Here is a 27,556-nt window from a genome sequence, read left to right on the forward strand (position 1 = left end):
CTCCACGCCGACGACCAAGAACCGGCTCATCGCTATCGTAGCTTCGCTACATAGCTCGCATTCAAAGAGAGAAGAAGAAGAAGAAGAATCAACATAATGAATGCTCAAATGGGGAGCGCTCTCCCTACCGAGAAGTTGGATCGAAACAACTTCGCATCTTGGGAGTACAAGATGCACCAATACATTGTTGGATAAGGCTATTGGAGCTACATCAAAGGAGCGCATAAAGACCGACCCGCCGAAGCGGCTCTCGGATACGCAACATGGGAGCAAGCCGCAAGCCGCGTGATGTATTTTTTGGCGACATGTGTTCACGACCACATTCTCGGTTACATTCGAGAAGCCAAGACGCCGAAGGAAGCATGGGAAAACCTACGAAAGATTTTCGCCGCCAACACGACCGCGAGGAAGCTTCAACTCCGCCAAGAGTTGAACAACATTCAACAAAGGGATATGTCCATCACGACATACACCTTGAAGATCAAGGAGCTTTGCGACTTGCTCGGCTCAATAAGCGTAAGTATAGATGATGATGAGATGGTGCAAATATGCCTCGGCGGCCTCGCACCACGGTTCGGCGCAATGCGAACCGCCGTTCTAGCACGGGAGAAATCTCCATCCTTCTTCGAGCTCCAATCAATGCTATTGGTCGAAGAAAATCACGTGTGTACAAGGAGCAATGAGTTGGAAGGCCACATGCTCTACACGCACTCTAATGGAGGAAGAGGACGTGGACGAGCGAGAGGCCGATTCGGCCAAGGACAAGGTAGACGAGGTCCGACCTACGACAACAACTCCCAATTTCGGCCGCAAAACGGAGGCCAACGAGGAACCTTCGCAAGAAGGGGGAGCTTCCACTTCGGCCCGAGCCGTCAAAACGCAACCGAATGCGGATATTGCGGAAAGCTCGGCCACCACGAAGAAGAGTGCAGAAAGAAGATGCGTGAATCGGCTTCCACAAGCCGACAACTCACGAATTACGCACACAATTCCGACTACGAAGAGTATAGCGGAATGTACGGGAACAACTCCGACTACGAAGAACGTGGCGGAATGTATATACGCAACTCCGACCGTGGCGGATTGTTCTTGATGAAACATAGAGCAAAGTCTATGTCGGCCTCTACCTCAACTAGTGCCCTCAATCCGGAGGATGTATGGTTTGTTGACTCTGGAGCCTCAAACCATATGACATCCCACAAAGAATGGTTTCTCGAACTTCGAGAGCTGGAGCGACCCGGTTATGTCGAAACCGGAGATGACACTACGCACCTGATTCGGCACATCGGCAACGTTCCGTTCGGCGAAAGAGGTAAGCAAACATACATTAAAAATGTCTTGCATGTACCCACCATCACAAAGAATTTGGTCTCGGTTGGCCAAATGGTTGAGCAAGGGATGCAAGTACAATTCAACCAAGAAGGGTGCTTCATCGAAAAAGAAGGCCGAATCATCGCACGCGGAAGAAGAAAGGGCCGGATGTTCATTCTCGATTCGCACGAGATGAAATCCGCCATGTTCGCGAAAAGCACAAAAGCCGACTCCGACATAGAGCTATGGCATAAGCGAATCGGCCACATCAATCTCAACAAACTCAAAGCAATGAAATCGAAAGGAGTCGTCATCGGACTCCTGACATTCAAAGAGAAGGAGATTGAAGGTGTATGCGAAGCGTGCCAATTCGGCAAGCAACACCGACACCCATTTCCGAAGGAGTGGAATGTGAGCAAAGGCGTACTCGACGTAATTCATTCCGATGTATGGGTTCCGGCTCAAACGGCGACATTCGGCGGACGCCGCTATTACGTGCTCTTCATCGACGACTTTTCTAGGCACACTTGGATCTACCCGATGCGGAAAAAGAGCGAAGTGTTCGGACACTTCCAAAATTTCAAGAATGAAGTTGAGAAAGCCACAGGCCGACATGTACGATGCCTTCGATCGGATGGCGGCAAGGAGTACTTCTCGGATGATTTCACGACGTATCTCCGAAAGGAAGGAATTCGGCGAGAATTCACTTGCCGAGACATTCCGCAACAAAACGGAGTAGCCGAGCGCAAAAATCGGCACATCCTCGAAGTAGCGCGGGCCATGATGAACGAGAAGCATATGCCCAAGTCATATTGGGCCGAAGCGGCTAATACGGCCGTCTACCTAATGAACCAGTGCACAACATCCGGCGTGCACGAGGTCACTCCGCACGAAAGATTCTTCGGAAAGAAGCGGAACCTATCACATGTTTGGATATTCGGCTCCATTGCGTACGTGCACATCCCCGACGAGAAGCGTCAAAAGCTTGACCCGAAGTTGGAGAAATGTATCCTCGTAGGATACTCACTGGAGCAAAAGGGGTACAAGTGCTACAACCCCTCAACTCGAAAATCTTGGGTAAGTCGAGACGTTGTCTTTGACGAGTCCGCATCCTGGTACGCACAAAAGACAACTTCAACTCCGACCCCGCTCGACCCGGAATCCACCGAACAAGAGGTAGAGGATGAAGATCACCTTACGCGCATGTTCGAAGAAAGTCCGATCACGACCCGACTGAGCGGACCACAAGAGCCTTTGAGCGATCAAAGCACATCACGGCCTAGCCCGAAGATGGACAAAGGCAAGGAAAAAATGGCGGAATATGAAGACGATCGCTTCGACGACGATGAATCGACTCACTCACTCGACAGTGAGTTCAGCGGTTTCGAGGTACCAATCGGAGCTAAGAAAGCCCTCATCTCTGCAAATGAAAAACTCCGCCGATCCAGCCGTGAAAAGAACCCCGTAAGCCGATTCGGCTACAACGATTATATGGCGTACCATTACGCCTTTATGATGAAGGTAGCGACTGTACGGGAGCCGGAAACCTTTTTGGAAGCCGCAAAGGACCCGCGATGGATCGAAGCAATGAACGAGGAGATGTAGACACTACGGAAGAACGAGACGTGGGATCTTGTTCCCACCTCACCACACAAAAAGGCGATCGGATGCAGATGGATCTACAAGGTGAAGTATAACGATGATGGCTCCGTAAACCGCTACAAAGCTCGACTCGTAGTGAAAGGATACGCTCAGACGCATGACGTCGACTACGAAGAGACCTTTGCCCCGGTGGCAAAGATGACAACGGTGCGGACCGTAATTGCGCTTGCCGCGGCGAAAGGGTGGCACCTCCATCAAATGGACGTCAAGAACGCCTTTTTACAAGGTGAATTAGAAGAGGTGTACATGATACAACCACCCGGCTTCAACTCGAGCACCCATCCGAAAGCTGTATGCCGACTCAAGAAGCCACTCTACGGCCTCAAGCAAGCACCGCGTGCTTGGCATTCGAAGATAATGCAATATCTTCATCAAATCGGCTTCCGTATGTCAAAATCGGACAACTCCCTCTACATACGAAGCGATTCCGCAAGTCCGATCGTCATCATTTTATATGTGGATGACCTAGTCATTGGAGATGAGCATCTCGTCGAAATCAATAAGGTCAAATCCCTCCTTTCCGACAAGTTCGAGATGACGGACATGAAGGAGCTCCACTACTTCCTTGGCATCGAGGTAATTCGGACTCCGGCCGGAATCATGATCTCTCAACGACACTACATCCTCAACTTCTTATACAAGTTCGGGATGGCTGAGTGCAAATCCGTGTCAACCCCGCTTGATCGTAATCTCAAACTAGATGCGCACTCCGGCACCAAAGTGTGTGAGCCGACTCAGTATCGGCAACTCATCGGGAGTCTCATCTACCTCACGATCACACGACTCGATCTCAGTTATCCGGTCGGCCTCCTTAGCCAGTTCATGCAAACACCACGTGATACTCACTTGGATTGCGCTAAGCGAGTTCTACGATACGTGAGTGGCACAATGGATTGCGGCATCCTCTACAAGACCGCGATGCCAATACGACTCGAGGGGTACACAGACGCCGATTGGGCCGGCTACAAAGCCGATAGAAGATCAACCTCCGGATTTGTTTTTTCCCTTGGCAGCGGAGCAATATCCTGGAGTAGCAAGAAGCAGCCCACCGTCGCTCTTTCGAGTACGGAGGCGGAATACAGGGGCACAACCATAGCTGCGTGTGAAGCTGTATGGCTCAAGAGGATTTTGAAGGATCTGGGCGTACCCATCAAGGATCCGACTTCCCTTTACTGCGACAACATGAGCAATATCTATCTGGCTCGGAACCCGGTGTTCCACGCGAGGACAAAGCACATTGAAGTGCACTATCACTTCATCTGAGAGCGCGTTCTGGCTGGCGATGTCGACCTACAACACATTAGCACCAATCTTCAAACGGCCGGCATCTTCACTAAAGCCTTAGGAGCCGACAAACTATGGCAATTCATGACCGATCTCGGATCGACGATCCCTGACCTGCCAAGCTTGAGGGGGAGTACTGAAGACACTACGCAATAACGCGTAGATTCCGCAACCGCGCACTACGCAATAACGCGTGGATTCCGCAACCACGCAACAAAGCCGCGAAGAAAGACGCAAGCCGAAGCGCAGACTTTGCAACTACGCACAACGCAAGCTGGAGCACGGATTCCGCAACTCCGCATATATGCGAATCGACACGAGTTGACGCGGACTCTAGAACGCCAGTTGAAGCGGATTTCGGATACAGTCTGAAACCAACCCGACTTGAGCTTGAGGGGGCGTGTTGAGAATCAAGCTCAACTTGGTCTAGTGTGTGAACTCACCTTGAGAGTGAAGAGACACTCCAACGGTCAAGAGTCACCATTATGTCACCACTTTGTATTCTAGCATTTAGTATGAGTCATAGAATCATATTCTATGACACATAACTTATGAGCTTTCACATTCCCCATGCTCCATGAGGCTTGTAGTTAATGAAGAGAGAGGGTGACTACATAAAGCACCCTCCTCCCACCTTGTAATATGTTGAGTCTTTCTCCTTTGTCAATATATCTTTACCTTGCGTATTCCTTGTCTCTCTCTCTCTCTCACACACACACACACACACACAGTTCACACCTATTCCGCTTCACAAGAATCCATATCCGATTCTTTACATGAAGGTTCGGGAAAGGACGGAGGAGAGGAACCGAATGTTTATTTCAAAGGACTGCAGCATGGTGGGCTAGAATAGACGATAGGGTCAACCGACATTTCTTTCATTACAAGGCTCCCAAGGGTGGTGGTGGACGTATACAACAGTTGCGCAAACCAGACGGCTCAATTACGGAGGACAAGGATGAGATTTTGCATATGGCAACGCAATACTATCAAGACCTACTTGCACCTGTGCATATGAGGCAAAACGTAGAGCTGGTTGATAAGGTGATGACTTGCAGTCACCCCAAGGTATCCCAAGAGATGGAAATGGTGCTCGATAGCCCCATTTCTCGTATAGAACTCTCGGAGGAACTCAGGGATTTGAGGAGAGGAGCATGCCCCGACCCCGATGGTCTCTCACGAGATTTTTTCGAGATCCATTGGGACATTGTTATCCCGTCCTTGGAAGTCGGGGTTCAAGAGATTTGGTCCTTGGGAACGATACCAACCGGGCTGACTGAGGGGATGATCTATCTCATTCCCAAAGCGGCAGAGCGAAGCCTGGAGATGCGCCAATGTCGTCCTATAACGATCCTTAACACGATTTACAAGATTCTGGCAAAAGTCCTCGCGCGACGGTTAGCAAGCTTCTTACCAGACATTATACATGAGAATCAAACAGGGTTTATTAGGAGTAGGTGTATCTTTGATAATGTGTTGCTTCTCTAGGAAGCCATGGCATTGGCTGATCAATTCGTCTCAAGCTCAACTATTCTGATGCTTGACTTTGAGAAGGCATACGATAGGGTCCTTTGGCCCTTCTTGGAAAACGTGATGAGAGCTATGGACCTACCCCAAAAATGGAGGAAATGCACTTCTGCCCTCTACCGGACTGCTACCAGTAGTGTGCTGATCGCGGGTGCTAGGGGCCCTTCCTTCAAACTACAACGCTCAGTGAGGCAAGGCTGTCCCCTAGCCCCATATCTTTATCTATTCGTAACCGAGGCGTTCTCTGCCTACTTACAAGCCCCAAGCAACGGATTGAGGGGATTGCCCATCCCTAATGCGAGTGAAGATCTTCTTCTATCCGAATATGTTGATGATACGGTCCTCTTCATGCAAGGTGATGAGGAGAATTTGCAGCAGGTTGAACATCTAGTCGAGGACTTTTGTCAGGCTATTGGTGCCAAGGTCAATTGGGATAAAACCCAAGGCCTTTGGTTCAGCGAACAAGAGAAACCAAGGTGGCATCCCCATGCCGATTTTACATGGGTCCCTAACGGGACAATGTTCAAGTATCTAGGATTTACTATGGGGAGGGCAATTCCCAAGGGAGCGCAATTGTCCCTTGTGCAAGCCAAAATAAGCAAGAAGTTGAACCAATGGAGTAGATCTAAATTATCCTTCGCTGGTAGGGTCCTTATTGCGAACCAAGTGATGCTCGCCACCATGTGGCACTCGGTCTCATGTTGGATTATGAACCCGACAGGTTTGCATGCGATTAAGGCTGCCATCAGGGGATTTATATGGTCCGGTAAGGACAACCCAATGGCTACTGCCAGAGTGTCATGGCATTGGTTAACGCAGCCGCGAGCCAAAGGGGGGCTTGGCCTCATAGACCCCTTAACATAGAGCCGTGCATTGCTGGCCAAATTGGTGGTTCATTGCCTTCTCCCAGGTAAGGGGTGTTGGAAGGTACTACTTCGCAATAGGTTGCAAGCAGGGACTCCCAAGTATGGTAGGCCTTGGCCTATCTCCTTGAATTGGTGTTGCACGAGTGGAGTCCCACCCAAGATGGCTTGTCAACAGGAGGAAAGGGTAACAAACTCCATCTTGCGGGCGTGGTGTCATGTGCGACAACATTTGGTCAAGCACACCCCAGAGACACTCATTGAATGGGCTAGACAACCTTTATTTTGGAATCCTCAGGTGCGAACAAGCGATGACATGATGTTAGGGCAGCCTAAGGGCCTGGCATGGGGAAAGTTGGCGCAGACAGGGCTTCACTCTATAGACGATTGGAGACGCATGGTTTCTCCAAGGGGAGCCCAGGAGGACCCATTCCCTCCCCTCAAGGGAGCTATGAAGATGCGGAGCCTGATAGCTGAGGCAGTTGATAGGGTTCCGTTGGGGAATGTGCGAGAAGATGCATGGTTCGGTCTCTTTGATGAGGCTGGAATGGTTAAGTTGGTGAAGGGTGTGAGTCGATTGGGAAGAGATACATTTTTTGGGGAGAGGCAAAGTAGGGGCACTTGGCTTCCGGTTCGAATGGTGGTGGAGGTTGATAACATTTGGAAGACAGGCCTAGATGTTACTAAGGTGGAACCCCATTGGAAGTTATGGGTATATGGTTCTCGTCCCCTCGTTGAACTAGAATGGGACCCATGGGATTTCAGGTGGAAACATGGTGACAAACTCTGCCACTTCTTTGAATATAACACTAAATTGGGGTGGACTTTACAACTGCAGCTCGATGGTCCCATTCGTAATGGATGGCGAACATTGGGCATCCCTGACGAGGTGCTCATTACCTTTTGGAAGGGTCTCTGGCGTCTCCACATGCTTGAAAAAATCAAGCTCTTTTGGTGGTAGATTGGTCACAATGTGATTCCTGTTGGGGAATGGCTTGGTAAAAGGGGCGGCCCAATAGGTTGCCCACTTTGCTCTTCACCCATTGAGTCTCTGAGACATTGTCTTTGGGATTGCCCTCAAGCTCAAAAGGTATGGGACAGAGTCACTCGCCTCCTTGCGGCATGTGAAGTGGTTGGAACAGCCTCGTGGAGTGCTGCGGCATGGATTGACCACTCGACTGATAGGTGGACGGACGCCTTTAATGCGGATACTTGGTGCTATGTATGCACGGGAGGCCAAATCGGCAAGATCCTCTTCGAGAGAGACTTGTTGTCCGCATCCCCTAGGTTCCTGGAAATTTGGAGGTTGATCGCGGGCTTCACCTTATGGTATGTCTGGAAAGCACGATGCTTAAAGGTTTTCCAAGATCGGGTACAACCCCCAGAGGAAGTGATCATGGATATTTGGTTCGCGCTTATCAGCTGCCTACGAGGGCAATTAGATGAGGTTTGCAACCACTCCAATGACATGGCCACTGCCCGGTTGCGCTTTTGGCAGAAATGGCGGAACACGCCTATGGTGACGCTAGGAGAAAGTGGACCGAGGTGGAACTACCAACCCCCACGATGGCTGTTTACTTCTTTCACGCCTCCCTCCCTTCGATGTAGGCCCCGGGAGTCGGCTCATTCTGGCTGACACTAAAGGCCACTGCTTTTAGGTATAGGTATCTACTTACTTTAGGTAGTCGGTTTGAAAAACTATGTAAGTAGTCTCATTTTCTTGATTTTGATCTGAGGGAGATTCCCCATTTTGTGTATAAGCTTCCTTGTATAGTCTCCTTGTAATAATCCTTCCTAACCAATGGGAAAGTAGCTTTATTTTGGAAAAAAAAAAAAAGTAAAACAAAATGGGAATAGAACTTTTTATTGTTATTTGATTCTTTTTCTTTTGGAAGTTGAAGTTGGTTGGCATGTGGGACTAGACTATAAAAGACTTGGAATGCTTATTTTCGTACCCCTATTAATAAATCTTAGCAAAACGTGGTTCTAAAAAAGATATGTGAACGTGTTAAATAATATAATATAAATAGACTAAATAATTACTTGGCACAAGGACCATCATTCATCAAATGTGCCTAAGTATAATATCTATAAGACACGCACATGCACGTGAGTGTATGTGTAACAATTGGTAACGGTTTGGTTCGAGGGTGTCAAACTCAAACCGTTTAAAACCGAACAGTTTTTGAAACTTAAACCGAACCATTAAAGAAAATCCAAACTCAAACAAAATGGTTTTAGAGATTTTCAAACCGTTAAATTCGGTTCCGGTTTTCAAGTTATGTCAAATTTTAATATTCAATTTTAAAATTTTAAATATTTCAATATATCAAAATTTATTTTATTTCCTAAGAATGTCAAAATTAGGCTTAAAAATGAAAAGGTTTAGAAAAATATTTAAGAAAATAATCAAGTGGCAATTGTTTGTATTGTTTAAACCATGGTTTCAAACCATTTTAACCGAATTGAACTCAACCGTTGATCCCCCAAATCGAACTGAACCAAATTGAAATCGAACCGTTAAAAAAATCTTGAACTTAAATCGAATCAAATTGAACCGTTTAAATTCTTCAGCCATGGTTTCACGGTTTGAATCGTGCTGATTGTTACGTATGTGCATGCATGCACACACACCACACACACACACAAGTAAGAAGCCCATGATCGAAATATCCATCGTAAGGATGCTTATCACCAATTTGCACACACACAAGGTCAAATGATAACCAAATTCTCACACATACATGCAAAAACTCATATACCTTCTCTTGCACATAAAATCATTTACACACACACACACACACACTCTCTCTCTCTCTCTCTCTCTCTCTCAAACATTATCAAAGTCTCTCTTGAACATTATGACAGAGCTAACAGTTGACAATTTCAAAGTTCTTGAAAGCCATCTACTCAAGTCATCCCTTCCTTTCTAGTTCAAGTACTTAATGGTTCCGCTCATGTTTCACACACCATGTATTTTCGTGACAATACAATGTTGGCCGAATGAGTAGAGAGTGTCTACCACTAGGATAGAGATGTGTATGGAGTAATAGAGAGGTGAGAGACATGGTGATAGTAGTCTAATAATGTACCATTGTTCGAATGCTTAATGTCTTCTTCTCCAACCCCTTACTGATTATCAACTGACAGACGGAGAATCGAACCATTCATTGATTGAAAATAAGAAGGGTAAGGGATTAGATCAAATCGATTTAGAAAAGCCCATCAAAGATGGATAAGACTTGGGGGAATTTTTTTAACCCACCTAAGGTAAGCTACTATTTAAGAAAGTAGTCACTACTATTAAATTGCTAGAAGATTGTCAATTTACAAAACTAGCCCCCTCTAGATCAAAAGAAAACAAAGAGAGAACAACACAAATCTAAGCTTTGGCACAACTTACAAGCGTTAAATTGACAGAACATTGTCAAATTACAAAACTAGCCCCTCTCTAAGTCCGAAATTCCCAAATTACCCCTGCACCAGAAAGGAGAAGAAGAAGAAGAAGAAGAAGAAGAAGAAGCCACGTCCGAGTCTTGCGCCCACCGCGGAATTGGGACGGCTATGGCCACTCTGCAGTGTGATGCTTCTAATCTCCAAGCTTCCATGGCACCTTTCCCATCGTATGCTGGAAGATCCCACCTTCTATCTCGTAGACTCCTTACTATTAGATCTTCTGCATCATTTCACCATCGCTGCATAAATTTGAACCTTCCAAATCCTTATTTCCGATCCTCAACACGTTCCATCATCAGAGCTCAATCCGCAGTTTCGGAGAGATCGATTCAGGTAATGTCGGGCCTATATCAAGTTTTCATGGCAATTTCAATCATATTTTTTACTCTTTTTCCAGGTCAAGGTTTTATTTTACTATATATAATACGAAATCGTCAATTGATTTCACTCATCACCTGCACTCTTTTCTGTCTGCGGTAATCTCACTCATCATCCCTTCACATCTCTTCGTTTTATACTATCATAGCCCAAAACAGGTACATGGACATGGCAGAAGAACTCGGATTTGAACCTTAAAGTTCATTATGAGGAGTACAGTGGAGGCACTGATGATAGAACTGGGTTTATTCAGACCGTTCTTCTTCTTCCTTCCATTTCTGATGTGAGTACCACTGAGGAATGGGGTGATGTTGCTCGGAATTTGAATGAACGAGGGGGATCAAGATGGCGTTTTGTGATACCTGATTGGCCGGGATTTGGACTCTCTGATCGCCCACGTATGGATTATACAGCTGATACCTTAGAATCTTTTCTCGTTGATTTCATCTCGGTTGCAAATAGTCCCCTCGGTGTTTCTGGTAAGCTTATTTTCTTTCTAATTTCATTTCTTTCTTTTGTGGTGGCTGTGTCAAGGGGTTTGAATGTGTGGCAACATATCATTGGAGAGTAATAGAAAAGAAACTTGTGTTGAGAGACCACTTGTCAGCACATTATTGAAGAAGGGAAATTTAATCATTTGAAAGGGAACGTATGTGAATGGCGAAAGAAGGATACCATGTAAATACATATTTAGTTATGAGTGGAACATATTTCAACATATAATTAGAAAGGCGAGATGAGAAAAACATTTCTGTAGGGTAGATGTGGCAACCTATCAATGAAGTAGGACAAATACTGCATATAAATGCTGACTGGAAAGAAACATTCATTTTTCAAGGGAATACATGCCAACACTTGGAAATGCAGATGGAAAGTTTCCACCTAGAAATGGTAATTTTGCATGATATTTGTTGACGTTGTGTGCAGATAAGTATGAATCCAGACTCAGTGTGTAAGATTTGCAGTATTCTTAGTTAATTCTTTGTGTCAAAGGCACTTACTTGGGAACTTAATTTTATGATTTTACATGGTTGAACGATGAGTTTCAAATTTGAAAATAGATTCTATGGTACATATAATTCTCTTTCTTTTTCTTTTTGCAAATTTGGTATTTTATGGAGCTTCACTATGGAAAGTATTTTTGACAAACTTGAGCTTCATTTGGAACTCAAAATGCATGAAACCCAAAGTAAATTCCAAATTTTAGCATTGCATTCTGCGTTCTCCTTTTCAGGTCTTACAATGGACACTAGACATGTCATGAATCATTGAGTAATAATAATGAAGGGTTGATGCATAAAACCAACAACTATGGTGTTAAGTAATTGATACTAGCAATAATGTTGATGTGAAAAATTGATGGCAATGATGATGGTGATTATAACAGAGAACCCGCTGATAATCATAGGAGGGGGTCATGCTGCGACCTTGGCTATTCGTGCAACGCAAAAAAATTTGATCAAGGCCCAAGCCATTGCCGCTGTAGCTCCTACTTGGGCAGGACCAATGCCAATTGTCTTTGGCAGGGCACCTGAAATGGAAACAAGGTTGGTACAAATTTTCAGTTTCTAGAAGATCCTAGTAGCAATGTTGAAATGTATGGCAAATCCCTGCCTATTTCAAGAATGTAGTGGGGACGTAGGCAACCTATTGTTGATGGACTTCTCCGTGCACAGTTGTAACTTTATTTTTGTAGAAAATCTGACTGAGAAGGGATTATGAGTATCTCTTTTCACTTTCTCAATATATTTTTCTGAGCTTGCCTCTATTTATGTTTCTTGGCTTCTTCATTCTTCTATAAAAAATTCAGTTGTATGATCTTGTGAAGCTTTTTACATTGGCCTTGGAAGTTATAGCTAGATATTGCTAGATGTAAACAACTGCCAACCACCTGCAAACATGTGAACAACAGAAAGGAGTGAGATTGAAGCGTCGAATAACCACATGATCCTCATCATGGGAATTAGGTTTATTTGGCGAAGAGTCGAAGTGATGATGATTTGCAGCTGACATGTGTGGCACAAATGTTGAGAAAGTTTGGCTGGAATCTCTTGGAGTTGTATTATATACAATCTTTGGTAGCCAGATAGACTTCTGAATGTTCAAGCATAGCTAGTGAGGATGATAACCTCAACATCCGATAGAAAAATAAACTGAATTATTATAGTCAAATTCCGTAAAATGCAGGAAATCAACCTGCTCATTTAATTGGTAGTTGACGAAGCAACGAAGATACAGCTCTAAAGGCTCATTTGTGAGCTCGCCCTATCCTTCACCCTATGCCTTCACTTTTGGAATAATAGCTTGATGAGAGGTTACAAGAGATTCCTAGTAGTTTGAACAAGCGTTTCCAAAATTTCGAGATGAATTGTGTTTCATGATTGTTACTAATGTCATTTGTGAAACCCTGATTTTTGAATACTTTTCTCATAACTAGGTTTGCTATCTCTTGACTATTGATAGTCTTGGTGCATAGAAGAGAATGTGCCATCTTAGTGGACCAATCCACTAATATGTGAATGGCATCAAAACATGTGGAATACGAGAAATCTCTAATGAAATCTAAAGAAATGGGTTTCCATGGATCATTGGAAATTGGTAATGGCTATGACAACCCATACGGATGTGTCGAGGCATTTAGATCGTAACATACATCAAAAGTGTCTTAGTGGACCAATCCACTAATATGTGAATGGCATCAAACATGTGGAATACGAGAAATCTCTAATGAAATCTAAAGAAATGGGTTTCCATGGATTATTGGAAATTGGTATGGCTATGACAACCCATACGGATGTGTCGAGGCATTTAGATCGTAACATACATCAAAAGTGCAAACATAGCCCTCAATGAAATTATAAATCTAAGGACACTAGTATTTCTGGGTAACCAGCTGTAAAGTCTTGTGAACTAGTGCATCATGGTTGTATTGCAAGACTTGGATTTAAGAAGGGCCATCGGGGGTGTATATATCACTATTTTGAAGAGTAACCTATCATGCAACTTGAGTTGTTTATAATCTATATGAGATTGTGTGGATATTGAGCAATAAGCATGTTCTAGAATAATATGATCTAAGAAACCTTCGATGATGCACGAATCCATAGGTGCTTCAAGAACATTAGCTACCAGCATTTGTAGATGATCAAAACCCAAGAAGACTTGCTTTTGATAGTCAAAAGTAGGTTCTCTCAAATGAAATCCCATTAATAAAACATTTTTTTCCTTGTTGCATCCGTGGGTGATTATATGATCACGAAATCAAAATGTATCAGAAACTACACCTAACAAGCTTGTCAACTCAAGACACATTTTGGAAATATGTGAGGTTTTTTTAATCATGTTGACGATGATCTGGTGGGAAAAACTTCCAACAGGTGACGCCATTAGCCATCACTCAAAGAATCCATAATGGCTAGAAACCCTTTGTCATGAATCTTGTAATTGAGTTTGCAACTTCAAACTCTCATGAAGGAAATGTGACGGGATGCAGTTGCCCATCACCTCTGACATGCAACAAAATGCTCCAAAGTGCAAAATTGGATACATCGGCCTCAAGGATAAATGGCTTGGCTGGGTTGATGTGAACTAGAATAGGGGCAGGTGTAAATGCTCTATTTACTAATGTTAGAAAGGGACTAAAGTGATTGAATAGAGGGAATGATAGATGCATGCACTACCATGATCTTGACAACATATGAATGGGAGCCTTTAGAAAGCACATCTATTGGATGGGCCTAGGAAGAAGTATAAATATGAGGCCTTGCTACCCTCATAAAACATATTACGTTGGAAGGTTGTAAGTCTTGAGACAACATTGATGCGAGCTAGGATTTCGTTGGGACGATTGTGTTACCTCTCCCAAGGTGCCATATCTCCTCATTACTTAAAACCGTGTCTTATCTTTTGCCTTTTCAGTCAATGCCTTTTTATCCATGGTATATACATATTAAGCTCTCTACTGTTTCCACCCTTTCTTTGCTTTATATTCCCTTTTCTAAACTGCGTTGTCATTGTTTTTAAGTTGCTGGTGTTTCTTGTACTTGATTGTACACTGAATTACCATTTTGGTATCCTATCTTACCTACAACTAAGGTGTTTTCAACAGAATTCTACCAGACTTGCACAATTATTAGCATTAAATTACTAAAATTGTGTTCCTGTTTTTAAGTAGTGGTGTGAGCATATGACTATTTAATATAGTATATCCAAGTATATTATATGTTTCTCAAGAAAGGCAACAAAAATATAATTAAAACCAAACTGTTAATGCTTGATAATGGGGAAAAAAGGAGATTGAAAAATTACCTGTGACTTTTTGTACAGGTATAGTCTATTAAGGAATTCACTCCAAGCACCTGGATTTGGATGGATGATGTATAATTTTATGGTGAGCAGTCCGAAGAACATCCGTACACAGTATACCTCTCATGTCTATGCTGATCCAGATAATGTAACACCTTCATTGCTGGAGAGTAGGCTTGCATTAACAAAACGTGAAGGTGCACGATTTGCTCCAGCAGCTTTCCTGACTGGATTGTTAGATCCAGTAACCACAAGAGAAGAATTCTTGTCTCTTTTTGAAAGTGTTGGAGGAAAAGTGCCGTTGCTAGTTCTAGGAGCCACAAATGCTCCCAAAAGGTCAAAAGCGGAGATGGATGCTTTGAATGGTGCTAAGGGTGTTGCCAAGTATGTTGAAGTAGATGGTGCATTGCTCCCTCAGGAAGAGTATCCTGATTTGGTTTCTAAAGAATTGTATAATTTTCTTGTTTCTATCTGAGTCTGACCCCCGATGCAATTTGATCTTATATTATACCATTTTATTAATGCATCAATTCATGTGTTAATGTGTTGGTTTGCACATGTGGCTCTTCAACATCTCCTAGGACTTTCTTAACCATTTGTGAAGATCCTTTAGTGTTCTGCTTCCTCCTTTGTAAATGCTCATACATTTGGGCATTAGAATTCTTCTCTTCTCAGCTTTGGTTAGTCTATGTGCTCTCCATACATGCCTTGCGTGGGTGATGCCTGTACAAAACTCAACATATGCGTTGTTCAATATTGAGATTTACATATTTTCAACTGACTTGAACCATAAACCCTTTCACATCACAACAGGTTCTGAGATCCCTCCTGAGGCCCTTCTCATGTGTAGGTGCAGTAGACTTGGTTTTTTGTCCTTGCAACATGCTCTAACTCTCTAGACTTGATCTCAGGCCCTTACAACAGTTAGTGCTTTTTCTCAACTTTCTTGGTGATTGCATCTGTTTCTATAATCTTTTGGGTCCTCATAAATCGACCTTTGAATTTCCCTAATGGTATTCCAGAACTTATAGCTCTCAGCCCTCATGAAAATTAGCTTTTATTTATTTGTCCTTGAGCAGTCTGCTCGGTGTCTTCATAGCTCCCCATGATATTAATGCTAAGCCACTCCTTTGCAAGAAGAATTCCACCATCATCACGTTTTGAACCATTTTAATACTTATTAAATATGTTCATTCCTTTTTCTTTCCTAGATTGAATTGAATGCCTAGGGAGTAGAATATTGACTAGCATAAATGAAGAAGATGTAGCCTTACTCCCTAACCCTAAATGGTTTATGGCATTATGGAATAAGAAGCCTTTAAAGCAGGTATGAATATGCATATCTTAATGCCTCTATTGCTATGCCTACAAGTCGTTTCATTCTTTACGTTGGATGGGTCTTTATTCTCTTGGCCTATTCTTTCTGCATCTAATTCCCAATTGCATATTGTTTTTGTAAGATTCTCCCATCTACTGCTTGGGAGATTGAGCAAATCAAAATGAGCAATAGATTGGATTAACAACAATTATATTGTAGCACACTTGAGCGTGATTATAATAAAGGAGATGATGCAATAGATATTTAAGCTCTTGATCTCCTAATTGAGTAAATTATTGTATTACAAAGGTGTCAACAATAGTACAATAAAGTGATGCTGCTGTAAAGTTGTATGCTCTTGGACTCGTAATTGGTTACACATGTACAACAATGTCAAGTGCTCATATACAAGATTATTAAACCCAACAAGTATATTCATGTATTCTGTTAACTGAAGCACTACCCTTTCACAAGATTCAAGTTTGTTCTCATTGACACTAACATATTAGTATTGGATGTTCCCATGGCAAGAGAGAATTTGTTTATTGTAGAATACACCAATAGATAGATAGATATTTTTAGCGTTCATGGAGAGGCCAATATTGACACATGGGACCTAACTACAAAAGTTTTCTTGATGTATGTTTCCTTCCTAAGAAGGGATATTCATACTTCAAAGCACCAAGTCTTGATGTGTGAATAAGGCATAGATGTGCTCAACCTTCTAGGTGTTCTCTTTATGTGACACAAGTTATCACTCCCTCTTAATGTATCATCATAGCTGTCTCGAATAGCACTATATGCAGAGCATGTAAAAAGCAAGTGATCCCCATTCTCTACTAGCTTGTACATGCTTTTATATTTGGCTAATTTTGATGCCATAATGCAACTTCAATACCTAGGTTGTGCGATCGAGTGTGAAGGAGCGTTAGGGCTCTACGGGAGTTAATAGTAAATACTCATGTTAGTAATGAAGTAAGGATGAATCAATCAATAGGCTTTCTTGCTTTATATAAACCCAACATTCAAGATTGATGGTTGCAATGTAATATTATGGTTTTTTGTCCTTTTAACATCTTTCCACTTCTTCCTTAGTGGTTCCATTAATCTTTCCTCAATTACTCGATGGTAAAGAAAGACTCACGAGTAATCTATTGCTTCTCTCTTTTGAATATGTCTAAATTAAACTAAAGTTCCCCGTACTTTAAAGGTAAAAAGCAACACCCGAACACAAGACCCATGTGTATTAGTGGCTATAAGTATGAAAAACGAAGGATTTGATTTCTCTCATCCCTTGGTGGTTCCTTTCCATCTCTTTATATATGTGCTCACATGCATAGAATGTATGTGAGAGTGAATGAGATGTATGTGATGTGTAATCGCCATTTGGCACACATGCTCGTGTCTATTCTGCATCAATCATAAAGAGGGCTGGCGAGGGAATCGCGGCCACAGACGGTGTAGGTCGCTCAAAGGAAGGCGCGTGCGATCTGCACCGTCAGATTTCGATAAGGAAGAACACGCGAAAAAAACCTGTCAGATGTCGCCCAACTTTGACTGTTGCAAGTTGCCCAACCGTTGTAGGTCACCCACCCCTGACCTTTGCAGGTCGCCCAACTGTGTGGTCGCCCAACCAAATGTATCATTTCGACCAAAATCTTCAAATAAGCTTGATCATTACCCTTAAAACTTACAATAACATATCAAACACTCACAAAATCCAACCTTAAATTATTCAAAATCGACGATCTTCACCATACTTAACATAAAACAAATAATCATCTTAAAACATAAAAGTTAAAAGTTAAAAAACATAAAACTTAAAACAGAGATCAACTTATAACATACTTTAAACGTGAATCAAAATATGACATACTTGAAACATAAATCTACATACGACATATTTGAAACATAAAACTTAAAACATAAATAAGCATATGACATACTTGAAAAATAAATCAACATATGACATCCTTTGAACATAAATCCACATTAAACATCGTAAACCCAAATCAACATGTGACATACTTGAAACAAGAAACTTAAAACATAAATCAACATATGACATACTCCCAAATGCACTCATAAATCAACATAAATCCACTTTAAACATTGTAAACCCAAATGCACTAGTCAGCAAAACCACTCAAGCTATGTTTATGGCTCATTCGGAGATGATGGCAAGATGCGGCCACAATTCTTGCAACAATCAACATTTGAGTCCCTTGATCTAAAGGTCAAGGCATCGCAATGCAAGCATCGAATCTTCTCTGTCGCACATATTAGCAACCGCTTCCTAGCTCAACTTGCGCCTCTTTGCATTTTTCCGGTGTGTGCCTTGGAAGTGTTTGGGGCGCTGCCAATAAGATCTTGTGAAATGTTGACTGATGCTCCCCTTTTTCCACCAATTGCTTGCTTATTCCTTACAGATCCACGGTCTTCTTCATTGGTTGGTTTCGGTGCACCTGCGTGATACACCACCGTCTGACTCATTTCTTCAATGGACTCCATACATGCCAAAATTGTTGCACCGTCGAGGGATCGTAACATGGTAAATATAGGTTGGGTGACTTGCTTATTTTCCATATTTAAATAGATTGGGTGACCTGGATTATGAGAGAATGAGGTTTAAGAGGTTTGGGCGACTTGGGTTATGAGAGGATTAATTTTAAGAGGTTTGGGCAACCTGGTTTATTGCCATTGATGTTTTTTACAAAGGTTGAATGATCGATTGGTTTAAAACAACTTTTTCGAAGAGATTGGTTTAAAACCGCAAATCAATTGGTTTACACTTGAGATTGGTTTAAAACAACAAACCAACTTGAGATAACAACTTGAGATTGGTTTAAAACATCAAATCAATTGGAGATCACAACTTGAGATTAGTTTAAAACAACCAATCTTGAGATAAACACTTTTTGTAAACAACTTTTCCATTAATAAGTACTCGCGATATACAACGAGTCGATTCTCGCTATACAAAATTTGTGTGGATTCCAAGATATAGTTACACCATTAGCTCTATAACAAAATCTGTGCTGAAAACAACAGACACAAAATTTACAATATGGGGCCACCGATCGCAGATGCAAATCCTAGTACCCTTCGTGCCCACTCATCCACATGAATCCGAAGTGAATCCACTTCGCGTTTGGTGAACCACATCTCTGTGCCCTGTCACCAAATATGTATAAGAACACATCTATACATAATCCACATGAATAAGGCATTGCAGTTACACTTACAAAAGTCGGAGATATCCATCCTCGTAAGAACTCTTCCACCAACATCTAGATAGTCTTCATCATGTAAAAGCCACAATCCTAACCATTTGGCTAAGTTGGGATGTGCAATACGTGATGTCGACCCTCAGACACAATGGTGTGGTCTGACGGTTCAGATGAAATGGTCCGAATCGCCAACTCTCCCATTCTCCGCACGCTGTCAGTCGCCGCGTTGTTTAATGGATCATAGAAGACTACTTTGCTGGTAAGCTTAGAAACTTTATGTCACATCTTCGTCCACAACACCCAATGGGCGTCAAGCACGATCGGAATGAACATAAAATCACGTTCAACCACCTTCCTAAGGATGACTTGCCCCTTCACTGTTTGCTGGTGTAGCTGCACCCACAATGGGTTGACGATGGTGAAGCATTCTGTCACCTCGGGTTGCAGTGAGTACTCCATAAACAACGCGAATAAGGTCATAGTCCACGTCGATGTCATTTCACGACACTTGCACATGGTCTCAAGATCTGACTCGGTAACATCAAGGGCCATATCGAGATGTTGGCAGGTCAGCTGGTACCTGAATGCATAGAAATATGTAGTTTGAGTAGGTATATCACACTTAATGTCAGTTAGTAGGATACTAATTTATATTTCACATAAAAACTACATGGAAAATTGTTTATTCGATGTTTGGATCCACAACCTTATGCCCTTGCTGTGCTGAATTTGAACTGTGGCCACATCCGATGCAGCGTCATCTGAATCTAATGTTAGGGTGACATAAAGATTAGCGTTTGACTCAACCTCCTTCCGTCGAACTGACATCTTCTGTCATCTCAGTCTTGGTGGAGTGGACACACCACCCTCAGATGGGTTTAGAGCCTCACTCACATCTGTGGACACACCTTGTAGTTGGGTGGATATCCCCGCCTTTTTACACTGTCTCACCACAATAAGACACATGTTATTATCTGAATTCTGCCAATAAACCCTCCAACACATATCTCAAATGAAATCCTCGCTCATACTTACATAAGAATCCAAACCGGATCTTATCTTCTTCGTCAACATCTCCAAACGCTCATCCTTTTTGGTGTCGTATATGGCCATCTCGTTGTCCATAAATTGCGCCACGAACTCTGCCTCTGTGTCAAGACGGAGCTCAACGGGAATAGAGTTGTACCTCGAAACAACCCTAACCTTCAACTTCCAGATATATGTTTGCCAATTTTTATTGTACTTGATTTTGGGGTCCATGAATCTTCTGAGTGATCTCTGACGCTCATAGCTATTAAAGCATGCCCCCGGAGTACCCTCCTCATTCTATACGCATCCCTCGTGGTAGGACTATGTCTATTCCATGTTCCCTGCGTAAATGTGATTCCATGTCACTTTTTTTGTGATACCACCTTGGCGAGAGGCGGAAATACTTAGTATAGATACACGCACGGGCCTTGTTCCCATTTGCATATCTTCCAACCTTATACAACGAGTTTGGGTGAGGAGCATATAATCCTTCTATATCTGTTACATATTTAAGATTGACATAAAGATTGGCATAAAGATTGACATATTGCAACGACACCAAATCCACATACCATTTGGAGGAGCATCTTGGTCGAATGTTTCCATGGCATGTATCGGCTCGATTTGAGGCGGATGAACCACTAGTGTCTGATCCATTCTCTCCCCACCCTTAGACATGTCGGCTGACGAACTTCTCCAATGTCTTCTAACAAAGACCCTTTAACAAATCACGAGTCAACATACATGCATCAAACCCTAAACCAGTATTAGGGGAGATTGGTTCGTGACATACCTATCTTGAGTTGGATATATGTCACCGTTATCGAAATCCCACCAATCTTTGTACTTGGACTTGGAAGCCATCTACCACCATTCAAGTAATCAAACATTTTCCAAATTTAATACTCAAACACACACAATATTAAGATTAAGCAAGCAAATAATTTCGATCATTGAGTTAGAGATAAATATAAATGCATCATTTTGTTGGATATTACCATGCTCTTGACCTTTTCACTCGATATGTACTGGCATTCTGCTTCACATGTTGCTGCTTTCACAGTGTTGGCAGCTACTAGCATTGCATTCTGAAAAAAGAACAATTTAAAGAAGCAAAGGACTTGGAGTTAATACAACATTAGTTGTTATATGCAAAAACTTACATTACTGATGCTTCATTGTGAATCCTAGCTCAGATTTGTACAAAAAATAATCACATATGACATTGCGAAAAGATTAGATACACAAACACAACATTGCTAATTCTGTGTCGTTGAGACTGGCACAAATCCGTACAAAATAAAATTGTTTACATCAGTGAGACTGGCATATGTTTACATCACTAATTCATATACAACCCATTGTTCGGAAATGGTCAATGCTTGTACTCCTTTCCCTTTGTTCCTTTTTTAGTATGTATACAGCCCAGAAGAGAACCAAAACAACCAAAACATTTCTAAACGGAAACTTTCATATGTAAACATTACTAACTCTAAACGTGTGAAATGGTAACCAACCATGTGCAAAACCATTAAAATAAGTTATTTATGAACACACAATTCGCAAATGACATCATTTGCACGATGATTACCTAATGATTCACTTGCACATTTATCATCAACTAATCTTTAAATAGAAGAGTGCATTCAACTACTGAATTATGTTGGAAATGATACATCTCTTCACCTCAATAAAAAAGGGTTTAGGGTTTCCATGTCTCATCCATGAATAGACAATCAAGAATCAATGTCAAACGTTCAGTGCCATTTGGGAGGCTACCAATACGCAATCTGGCCACCATGATATTGCCTCAAGAAGCAATCTTTCAGCCACGACTGGAGCCATGCCATTCATTTACACATATCAAGCACTAAAATTTGCATTTTAGGTATTGTTGAGTTGTCACTAAACCATGTGCCTTGTCAAAAGATCTCATTACAACTTAAATTCATTGAAAACCAAAGTTTGGTTATGTTCCTTAAGAAATAGAATGCCATTCATCCTAACCTTAAAGTGATGAAGAAAATCTGTTAACATTTGCTAGAGGCCAAAATCGACCCATGACACAAATTATGATTGCAAATATGGCTGAATCCATGTGTCATCCATATTGAAGCAGAAATACAAGCTCTAGATTTCCCAAAGCTCCATCATCATTATCTTAATGCTTGTGGTAGAATTATTAGATTAGTTGGTGTAGTGGAATGAGACTATGACGAAGTTCAACAAGTGTATCTAGGTTTTCTTGTGTGGATCAGACATGGTGAGCAATGATCTCCATGATTCAGTGATGGTACAACCCATGTACCTTATGACCCTAAACCCTAATCCCTCACTTCCAAATCTCCCCATATGTTATATCCTACTTATCATGTTGCAATAATTAGATGCCCTCTATATAGTCTATTCCTTCCTTTTATGTAGTAAAACCCTAATCCCTCAACAAGAAAAAAAATCCCTCAACTATTCCAAATCCTAATCCCTCAACTATTCCTACCACATGTAAAAACAATCAGAAAAAGTGATGTAATAGGGTTTAGTACATACTTGGGAATAGTGATGGAGGAGATTGATTGCCACTTATGTCGATTGCAGGCCGCTTGACGATAGTTTTCTTTCTCGGCAAAAAAACCCTATCAATCTCGTTTGAAAAAATCAAAGATAATGACAGGTTTCAAGCTTTTATAGTCGTCAGTTGGGCGACCTGCATCTTATATTGAGTTGGTTGGGCGACCAACTCAATATAAATTGACCTGTGGTTGGGTGACCTGCTTAAACCAGTCACCCAACCGTTTTAAAAATATACGGTTGGGCGACCTGCGTCGATGATTAAGTTGGTTGGGCGACCAACTTAATATAAACTTACCTGCGGTTGGGCGACCTCTGCACAACTTTTATTTTCGCGCCCTCTTTCTTATTGAAATCTAACGGTGCAGTTTGCACGCGCCTTTTCAAGGGTAAGTGAGGCTTGAAGGGTAAGTGGTCCGTAACACCTTTTCAACTTACTTCCATTGACAAAACCTGAGAGATTGATATCCTCGAGTGTTCGAAACATACACACGTCTATCTTTGTGATGTATGGACCTTCTCCTTGTAGTTTGACTTTTTTCTTGTGTCTTTCGGAGGAGAATTTAAGTACCATATCTCTTTCCTAGAGGTTTTTTTCTTTGATCTTGTTGTTGTGGCAAGGATTTCTATTTTCCTTTTCCACAAGGAGTGCAACAACCTTGTCTCAATTAGGCGTTCAAGGTTCTCTAATGGTGAGTGTAGAATTTCCTCATACCATCTATCTTGTACCGCAATGCATAGGCTAGCAACAAGGAATTTGACCGAGATAACAACCTCTTGGTCTTAGACTAGTTTGAATGGTGTGCATGGTAACAACCTTGTAAGACATGTAGAAAGCCCACAATGCGGCATGTAGTTTGGTTCTCCAATCCGAACAAGAATGCTCAACGATCTTGGTTAGGATTGTGCACAACACTTTGTTGATGCTTTCTTCTTGTCCATTACAACAGGGGGTAGTAAGGGGAAATTTTCTGGCACGCTACCATGAACTTACTGAGGAGGTGAACAACTACTTCGTTTAAAATGTGGGTGTCAGGGCCGTAGCCAAGGACAAGTTTTAAAGTGAAGAAGAGAATGAGAAGAAGAAAATAGGAGAGAAATGAGAAACAAATAATATGAGGAAATTGACAACGTATTAACATTGAGAACAAAAGAATAACAATGAGAACAAAAGAATATGCCGAAGACTTGCGTTAAATTGGAATGGTTTGGATATATGCTTATATAGCATGGTTTGGACACATATATGCTGGCCATGTCATAGGTAGGCATGATCACCACTTGTTGTTCATGCAAGTATACCACTTGGCATTCATGCTAGCATGACCATTGGTGATCATGAGTTAACCCATGCTTGGTGGCAACATTTCATAATATTGTATTTCTATCCTAATGATCTAATAAAAGTTATAAATAATAGTATATACAATATAATTTATCATAGTGATTGACGTTACACATCTTCTTTGAAGAGGTCATGGGTTTAAATCTCTATTACAAGTTTGGAGTATAGTGGGAGCCTTGGTCGTTAATCAACTCCAAAGGTTTGCCAAACCATAGTATAATGGTTTCAGATAGGAACTTAGCATTTGCGGTTTGAGATGCTTTTGCTTTAACCCATTTTGTAGCGTAATCAACTGCGATGATGATATAGGGAATAAGTTTAGAAGCCAAACAAATTGGGTTGATGAAATTGATGCCCAAATTTTCAAAGGTTTGTCAAGCCACTACAGGGTGCAAGGTATTGAAATCCTCCTTTAATGGGTGTTTATATCATTGGCATTCATCACAACATTTGACATATTCATATTCATCACAACGTTTGCCAAAGGTTAGCATGGAGGATTTTATGGGTTGTGGCTTAATGGTTGAAGTGGTTTGCCTGTATGCATTGACAATGTGCTTACTCGATGACTGCAATCACATCGTAGTCAATGGTGACTAAAATTGTCATCGCTTTAGGTTGTCTCGAAGCATGGTGAAGGGCCCACACTACTCGGGCATTTGCACAACTTAATTGTTTAAGTACAATGCCCCTTCGATGAGTACTCAAACAATGTCAGTCGCCCAAGTTGGCACAACATTGATAATGAAGAGGGCTACATCAACTACTTCATCCTTGATGCCCATGTCCTCTTTGTTGATTATTAGCCTTGAGAAATGATTGCAAAGGACATGGTCTTTGCCTTTCTGTACTATGAACTTAAAATTGAAAACAAAAAACAACAAATATAAAAATGCTAATGCTGATTAACTTAATTAAACATGCTAAAAAACAAAAACTCTTCATCCCCTATGTATCTTCGAGCATCAGGAAAACTTGCTTCATGAGCTTTACACAAAGCTTGTCAATAACTTTAAGTGTCGGTCTTATCCTTGGCCGAGGCGCCAAATAGATGTGTGGGTTCCTCACACCCAAACATGTGTATACATCGATGCGGTATACCTCCCACCAATATCGTTGTGCCTAGGATCTAGATTGGCATATACATGGTAGCAAGTAGGGCAAGAGTGGTCCTCAATCACTCTTGAGCTACAAGTTTAACTAAGCTTAATGAATAGGGCTTACACACACGCACACACACACACGCACACACTCACTCACTCACACTCACTTTACTCCCTCTTATATTAGATATATATGCATAGACAAGTTCAAGGCAAAGATAAACATATACTACTACTTATTAACAATGAGATTTAGCACCATACAAGAGTAGAGGGATTAGTGTTTGACTCACTTAGATCTTAACCCTAATCACTCTAAGCTCTAACAGAAGATTAAGGGGATAGAGTGAAAGCTCTTAATGCACTAATGAAAAGGAGAAACACAAAGATGGAGAAGAGCTACAAAAGTTACCAAAGAGTGGCTTCCATAACTTTTTACAAAGGAGAGAGGGTCTTTTCACACTAGTTCCCCATTGGCTACAATGCTTCCTATTGGGGTACTCTATCCCCCTTTTCTATTGTCTTGTTGCACTCGGTGTCCCTTGTTGGTGGCGTTGTCTCCATAACTGGTGTCTTGGATGTCAGATATTTAACAATATACAATGTTGGCATCCACAAAAGGGAGGTGAAAAACCACATTCCAATACTTATGTAGTTTCGATGTCTTAATACAAATACACTTACGAAGAAAAAGAATGATAAGTATGAGGTTTAGGGAGGGAGCTAGAAATTGTTCTTTAGGCATGTAATTAAAATGAAATGCATTTTGAATAATTAAGTTATTTTAAACGTATCAAGCAATATTGCTTTAGTACTTAGTGTTCACTATCCTTGATTTTTTTATTATGTTGACTATCAATCTTTGAAAATTAAATGTTCTTGGATGTTTCTCCAACTCATGGTTTTGATATTTATGAACTCAGACCCTCCTTGTTATCTTTTCTATCAATGATTAATCAATTTATGCGGTTTCTTTTCCTTTGTCTTTGTCATAATCTTTTTTTTCTCACAAACCATTTATTGACTACTCATGACATAGCCTCAATTAATCATATGCCAAGTGTTTATGATGGTTATTTAGAAGAGTGAATATAAAGTTTTTGGATGTAGGCGTCAACAAGTCATGTTGTTGAAACTTATTCTTTACTCATTAATTGAGTTTCTTTTTTAGTAATAGGAAAATCATTAGAAAATATGAGAGAGTCATTCAAGTCAAGTAGGACAATGACATAATTTCTGCAATATTTATATGGATCACTCGGACAATAATTCAACTACTCAACTTTCCCCTTAGAACTCTCTATATATAGATAGATATAAATGGATATTGTATTCTCTATGTATGTGAACCCACTTGTGATATGGGACCCAAAGTATAGGTGATGGACGAAGTGTGTTATGGGAAAACATTTACTTTTCCATGTATTAGAGTTAGTACTAATGTGATAGCCTTAGGTGAGACACATAGTTTGTCCACTGAATAATATGCAGTTCAATAATATTTTGTTTGAGCAGTATTAAGCTATAGTTATAGGTAATTCCCCACTCTTCTAGGAGTGCTTGCATGCCATAAGATGAATGATAAACAATACCGAGGCAGGATGTCGGAATGTTTTGTTTGTGAAAACAATGCTTTATAAAATCAGCCAACTTTCTTATATTGAAGTTGTAAGAGAATAAATTGGAAAAAGTTCGAATCAAGTAGGATACGAGCAAGAATGGCGTAGGAAGCTTACAACTTTCCGATAGTCTTTACATTCATGTACATTTATATATGTATATAGATGGATGTTTTTGATGGAAATGTGTACTAAATTGATCTTGTTATCCAATATATACACATATATATGACATAGGGAAAAGTGGTGGAAAGAAAACAATACAACCACGCAAGCTCATCAACAAAAGAACAATCACAACTTTCTCTTGCTCCATAGCTCCTACTCATGCCACAAAGCAATCTAGGGCAATAGAAATGGGCTCCCGACCAAGACATAGAAAAGGGGTTGGGCTATAGAAATTTGTCGTGCACGTAGGCCTTGGCCTCGTGGACCGCAGCCAAGACCACAATCTTACCACACTTGGCATTGACAGATGAAGACCATTATTATCTCCTGCCGATGAACAAGAAGAAAAGGTTTCATTCACTTAGCGTTGGGCCTTGATTCAATGTATTG

At 41.5% G+C, this 27,556-nt stretch overlaps 1 protein-coding gene and 2 long non-coding RNA genes across 3 annotated transcripts; 2 read left to right on the top strand and 1 right to left on the bottom strand.

Moving 5' to 3' along the window:
• Positions 1 to 10,142: 10,142 nt before the first annotated feature.
• LOC147854436 (alpha/beta-Hydrolases superfamily protein) lies at positions 10,143 to 15,324 on the top strand. Its single transcript, XM_087331498.1, has 4 exons — positions 10,143 to 10,436; positions 10,630 to 10,960; positions 11,869 to 12,028; positions 14,808 to 15,324. Exons 1-4 carry the CDS (start codon positions 10,212 to 10,214, stop codon positions 15,259 to 15,261), a joined length of 1,170 nt encoding a protein of 389 aa, XP_087187624.1. The 5' UTR covers positions 10,143 to 10,211; the 3' UTR covers positions 15,262 to 15,324.
• On the top strand, positions 12,455 to 13,066 carry LOC147854437 (uncharacterized). Its single transcript, XR_015531047.1, has 2 exons — positions 12,455 to 12,735; positions 12,961 to 13,066. It is a non-coding gene; the product is annotated as an uncharacterized LOC147854437 (long non-coding RNA).
• Positions 15,325 to 20,152: 4,828 nt separating the features above from the next.
• On the bottom strand, positions 20,153 to 21,228 carry LOC147854438 (uncharacterized). The gene is made up of 4 exons (XR_015531079.1): positions 21,157 to 21,228; positions 20,936 to 21,081; positions 20,370 to 20,855; positions 20,153 to 20,276 (listed from the first exon to the last, which is right to left on the bottom strand). It is a non-coding gene; the product is annotated as an uncharacterized LOC147854438 (long non-coding RNA).
• Between the last annotated feature and the right edge of the window lie 6,328 nt (positions 21,229 to 27,556).

This window comes from Azolla caroliniana, unplaced genomic scaffold (assembly GCF_043228905.1).
Source record: "Azolla caroliniana isolate FFs.n. ecotype wild unplaced genomic scaffold, voAzoCaro1.0.p SCAF_15, whole genome shotgun sequence".
NCBI classification, from domain to species: Eukaryota; Viridiplantae; Streptophyta; class Polypodiopsida; order Salviniales; family Salviniaceae; genus Azolla; species Azolla caroliniana.